Source organism: Staurois parvus, unplaced genomic scaffold, assembly GCF_062004578.1.
Source record: "Staurois parvus isolate SC_StPar_1 unplaced genomic scaffold, SC_StPar_1.0 ptg001192l, whole genome shotgun sequence".
Lineage (NCBI taxonomy): Eukaryota > Metazoa > Chordata > Amphibia > Anura > Ranidae > Staurois > Staurois parvus.
Window position 1 is genome coordinate 1212565 of NW_028318988.1, and position 6000 is coordinate 1218564.

The 6000-nt window shown below is 38.4% G+C and overlaps 1 protein-coding gene across 1 annotated transcript; it reads right to left on the minus strand.

Moving 5' to 3' along the window:
- Positions 1 to 2678: 2678 nt before the first annotated feature.
- Positions 2679 to 3628, minus strand: LOC149438368 (olfactory receptor 51E1-like). Its single transcript, XM_089659868.1, has one exon. The coding sequence runs from the start codon at positions 3626 to 3628 to the stop codon at positions 2681 to 2683; it is 948 nt and encodes a 315-aa protein (XP_089515994.1). The 3' UTR covers positions 2679 to 2680.
- Between the last annotated feature and the right edge of the window lie 2372 nt (positions 3629 to 6000).

The following is a 6000-nucleotide window of genomic DNA, read 5'->3' on the forward strand; positions in this document are numbered from 1 at the left end:
TTGGACTCTGAACTATCCTTTCAGCCTCACATCCAACCACTGTCCAAAGCTTGCCACCTCAAGCTCCTCAACATCTCCAAGATACGTTCCTTCCTAGCCAATGACACCACAAAGCTGCTAACTCACTGGTTATCTCCTGACTTGGATACTGCAACTCCCTCCTCACTGGCTTACCCTTGCATAGGCTATCCCCCTCCAGTCCATTATGAATGCTGCTGCCAGACTCATCAACCTTACCAACCGTTCAGTGTCTGCCACCCCTCTTTGCCAGTCCCTTCACTGGCTCCTGCTCAACAAATAAAATTCAAGATACTCACAACAACTTATCTGTATCTCAGCCCCTTGTTATATCACTAAGCTTGTCTCAAAATAACAACCAAATTGTTCTCTTCATTCCTCCCAAGAGTTCCTGCTCTCTAGCTCCCTTGTCACCTCCTCCCATACTCGTCTCCAGGATTTCACCAGAGCAGCTCCCATCCTCTGGAACTCCCTAACCCAATGTGTCTGACTATCTTCATCTCTGTCAACTTTTAGACTATCCCTGAAAACTCATCTCTTCAAAGAGGCCTATCCTGCCCCCACCGAACAACTGTACATGTATTTTGTCCATCAGCCCATCTCTCACAGTTATTACCTTTTGTGTATCTCGAGCCTCCCTCTTACATTGTAAGCTCTAACGAGCAGGGCCATCTGAATCCTCCAGTATTCATTTGTATTGTAATTTTACTCTATGTCCTTATGTTGTAAAACGCTGTGTAAACTGTTGGGGCTATATAAATCCTGTATAATAAAAATAATAATAATAACAATAGTAATAATAATCATGATCATAATAAAATTTAAATGATGATAGTGTTCCTTCATTTTTATATTATGAAGTGTTTCTTTCTTTTTATTTTAGCTTTTTTAACTTTGGACATGCCACATAGGTTTTATTGTTAGCCTTTCAAACATACTGCCCATGAGAATATTTTTTGCACTGTGTTTGCATACAGTTGATTTTAAGCATTTCCATTTCTGTACTGTGTTCTTCACAATTTTCCCTCCCAGTTTAACTCTGGTAGCGCAGCTCTCAGCCTTGGAAAATTTGCTCTCTTAAAATTAAGTGTTTTTATATTAAGCCAAGGAAAAGAAAGAAAGGAAGTGAAAACCATGAAAAGGGATAAATTGGTGGAAGACATGATTGAATAAGAAGAGGACAAGCATAGTATGGCTCCAGTACTACAGTATACAATACAAGAAGGTAGAGCAAATAATCAAAAGACATTGGTCTATCTTAGGTGTAGACAAACATCTAAGTCCATTGTTGCCCAAGGAACCTACAAACAGGCACCTATATGAATAGATGAAATAGTGAGAAATATAGTTAAAAAGAGCTATACATGGTTTAATGGAAAAGGTTTCTATTCCTGTTCCATGTTATGCATGCAGAAAAATCAAGGAGAATATAAGAATTAGGAGTCTATTTAAAGCAAGAACCATTGGAAGACAGTATGAAAAGAAAGACTTTGTATCTTGCAATTCTGAGAGTGTAGTTTATGTATTGGAGTGCCCAGGTGGCCTGCAATATGCGGCTAAAGTGAAGAGACTCCTCCATAAGATAATACAAGAGCATATGCACAATATAATGAAAAGTTTTAAAAAAACAAATCGTTTTAGGGATTTTCTTCTATATCATAATAAACATCCCTCGGGTATGCAATTTTCGGGAGTGCAAAAGTTTATAAACATTGGAGAAGGAGTGAGAATGGGAGAGCAGCCTTTCACAGTACTGGAAAAGTAATTGGGCAGACCATGCACAGGAATTATGTTATTTAACACCCTTCAAGACCAGACCCCCCAATCCTTATTATTGACATTACATCAGTAACACATAATGACATAAATGTAAATAACAGAGTGCTGCTCCAGGTCAGTTCACTTGCATACACACCTCACACACACCCTGAGCGGGTGCAAGCCCAGTTCAAACACCTGGGCATGTAATGAAAGAAGAAAAGTCCAGATGACCACACTGCAAGCACTGTAGCCCATCTTTATTAACCATTTATGAACAAAGCAGCATAAAAACACAAAGTAGTCACAATGGGGGAGAAAAAAGGTTAAAGTGTTTCACATTTCTCTTAGTGCTTAAGTTCGAGAGCACAATCTTCACTGCCACCCTCCAACCACAAGAGACCAGAGGGTGCCCACTCCCCTTCTCCTAGCACCACTACTTCCTTCCCTCTCTGCGGTCATGAAGGAGGAGAAGGGAAGGGAGGAGAGCAGAGCCTGGGGACAGGATCTCATAGAGCACTGGCCAGACCCAGATCTCCATGAGATGACAGACTGTACCCTCACCCCCCAAGGTGACAAGCTGCAGCCCCAACACCCCCTCCCCAGACTGCAACCACCCCCCCCCCCCCCAGTCCATGGAGGGGTTGTATAAAGAATATTAACCGGAACACTCCGACAGGCCTCTGATTTTTACAGAATCTCCAAAAGGTAAAAAGGGAATTTAGAAAAGTTAATGGTTTGAAATAAAGGTTTTATATATATATATATATATATATATATATATATATATATATATATATATATACACACATTGTATTTATAATAAATTTTACTAAATAAAAAAAAATTGAAAAATAATCTCTACAATGGCAAAACTGTTTCTGGAAAAAATAACTGATTTTTATTATATTTTGCCAATCATTTTATGCAGTTTGCATACAATTTTTTCTCTAAGAGCTTTGGTCCTTATTCCATAGATCAGAGGATTTACAGAAGTAGCTATGCTGGTACCGATCAAAGGTATGATAATATCAAGTTTGGTTGATACAGAACTATTTAGACTGTACCTGAAAATAATGAACAAGAGGTTGACAATATAAATGGAGAAGGCCAATATGTGAGTCACCAATGTATGCATGGCTTTCAGAGAGGATTCTGCAGAGAGTTTCAGACAGATGACTACTGTTCTTATGTAAGAGTATGCTATTAGAAGTAAGCAGCCAATCAAATTGAACAAGACCAAAGTCGTTCCATACATGACGTTAATTGTTATATCATTACAAGCAAGCGGTTGTATAGACACAATCTCACAAAAGACATTGTTAATATTTACCCCACAAAAAGTTAGCCTTAATGTCAACAATACACTCACTGTTATTTCCAGCCCATTGAAAAAATATATGGCAAGTGATATTTTTTTAATTGTGTAGTTGGTCATCAGAGTGTGGTATCTCAGTGGGTGGCCTACAGCCAGATATCGATCATATGCCATTGCTGTAAAAGTACTCATTTCAACCCATGAATAAAGCTGTAGACAGAAAGATTGACAGAGACATCCTGTGTATGAGATGGATGAACATCCAGACAACAAGTCAATGGCCAGCTTGGGGAAATATGACGCATTCCCGAACATCACATTCACAACCAAGACACATATTAAGATGTACATAGGCTCATGCAATCTTTTCTCTGTCCAGGTTACATGGACAATCATAGAAGTCATAAACAATGTGACCGAAAACAGTGCAAGTGCAAAAGAGGCACATAAATATCGAAATGATTCAATCTCAATAAGTCCCACCAGAACAAAGTTAGTAATCATTACAGAGACATTCTTGGGAGAAGAACTCATGACTTGGATTTATGTCTTGCAAAATCAACATTTCCTAAAATGTTGTATTTAATTTAAATACTATAAATTGAAAAATGTAATTCATAGAGGCCCTGTGGATGACAGTGCTACTCTTGTTGTATTGCTTTCTCTTGAATTCAGTTAGGCTTTTATAGGTTTCATAAAGCTGTGCCTCCACTCACATTTTAGATTTAGAAACTTTTACCATCAAAGCAAGTCTTCCCAGTGGACCACAGCTGTTACAGGTGCTTCAGATGGCCTAATTAGTATCAGAAACATAATGAAGTTGTTTGCATTAATCTAACAAGATTTCCCATGTAACATGTAAAATATTATCAAAAAGTGAATGTTGGATTTTAGACACATATAATACTTTTAGTGTCTTGAGGCGATTATGAATGAAGAGCCGTTGAAATAAAAAATGAAGTGTGATTTTATTCTATCACACAATGGTTTAAAATAACAATGTAAAGTGTATCATGAACAGTTCCATGTAGATAAAACTACTGTAGAAATAACAAGCAGAAGTTTAAAGAAAAAGTCACTATTATTGTCATAACTGTCTGACCATGTGCAACGTCCATCTTCTTCTTGTCCTTCACGAGACTTAGGGAAGAAACCGGAAATAGACGGAAGTGATGATCTTGTCTTCAGTAAGCACCTGTTCCAGCTTCTCATACATGTGTGTGCGTGTGTGTCAAAGTGTCAATGTTAGTGTGTGAGAGTGTCTTCTCGTGTCCGTTGTCTCATGGTCTTTTATGAGGCAAATGTACGTCATAGTTAGTTATCTTAATACCTTTTATGGAAATTATTACTGCTTAGCAAAGCAGTTTCATAAAAGGAAGGGGATGCTATATATATGATGTTTGATGGATAGGTACAGATGCTGATATACATAATACTATAAGCTAATGATGTAACCTCAGCTATTCATATTTACCTTAAGAGCATATCTTTACAACATATCAATGTATAATCACTAATCTATATATGCATCAATATTAGAAACATATACTAAATACACACAGCTACTATTAAAATACATAATGTAATAGTAAGTCTATAATGAGTATTCCTAATACCTTTGACATTTCTCTACCAGAGACTTTTAACCAGCTATGCCTAAATATAGTCTTCAGCTGGTTTAGCTGGTCTCAGCTAACTCCTGTCTTATTTTACTGTCTCAGCTATAGCTAATATCTCAGCTATTTTACGGAAGAATTAAATATCATCGGTTTAAAGCGAAAATTCACACATTTTAATATTAATTATGATTAATCATAAAAACCAAATATTTTGCAAGCTTGCCATCGATATAAGTGCCGAATCATAAATTTGATTTCTAACAGTGAGCAGAAATTTTGGATTAAAAAAATGAACTGATCCTAGTTTTGCATAGTTATAGTTAAAAAAAAAACAATCAATCACGCACAGTCATGTACGGAACCCAGAACAAGGTGAACAGCTTACATCCACCAATTCCTTCTTTGGCTCCTTTATTTTTTTCACATCTGGGCTGAAATGCTGTTCTAAAACCTGCCTAAGCATTATACCACTGTGTAGTTCAATGGGGATGGGCCAGGGTGTTGGCGTCATATAACCATGTAGAGTGCGTTTTTCCACCCTCACCCACATTGACTACTACAGGAAAGGTGCACATGTGCCTGTGCATTGCATCATTGGGGAAAAGGAAAGGGTGGAGCTGTCTTGCTGCCGCCATCCTGAGACCCTCTCCTTGTAATGGCTGGGGAAGAAGCAAATTCGGTTCAGTAGTGCTACCAGAGCCAGGTGGACAGTTTGCTGGATTAAGTGCAGTAATATTTTTATATTCTCCCAAGGCTATTATTCTATCATTGAGGCAGTGGTACATTTTGGTGAGTGTTGTTAACCCTTTTTCCTCTCAGCTATCTGTGAACTATAGTGTCACTATCAGAGCGGACTCTGATAGTGACACTATACTATAGGACTCTGATTGAAACAAGCCATGTCTCAATTCATTCAGATATGTGGGGGAACTGGGGGGTACAGTTACCCAATTCCTCTCTCTAGTAGGTAGGCCCCTAGTCATAGCTTCCCTGGCAGAATCCCCTCCTCCTGTGGGTCAATTGATTCTGGGTGATTCTGATTCCCTCTACGTATGTGGTATTTCAAACCCATTCTGTGCACCTTCCTTAGGCTATTTTGTGTCTGGAGAAGAGGTTTAATTGCCTATTGCTGGTCATCAACACCAGCTTCTGGTGTCCTTTCTGGTTTGGATCCTAAATGGATCCTAAATGGAAACTCTTTCCTTTCTCTCCTGATGAAGGAAGAACCACCTAAGGATCTGCTAGATGGGGAAGAGGAAACAGGTTCTCAGAAGTTTGTGGATGTTG

Bases quoted from the DNA above. Each gene is read 5' to 3' on its own strand.
- LOC149438368 (XM_089659868.1), bottom strand. From the start codon at position 3,628: ATGAGTTCTTCTCCCAAGAATGTCTCTGTAATGATTACTAACTTTGTT.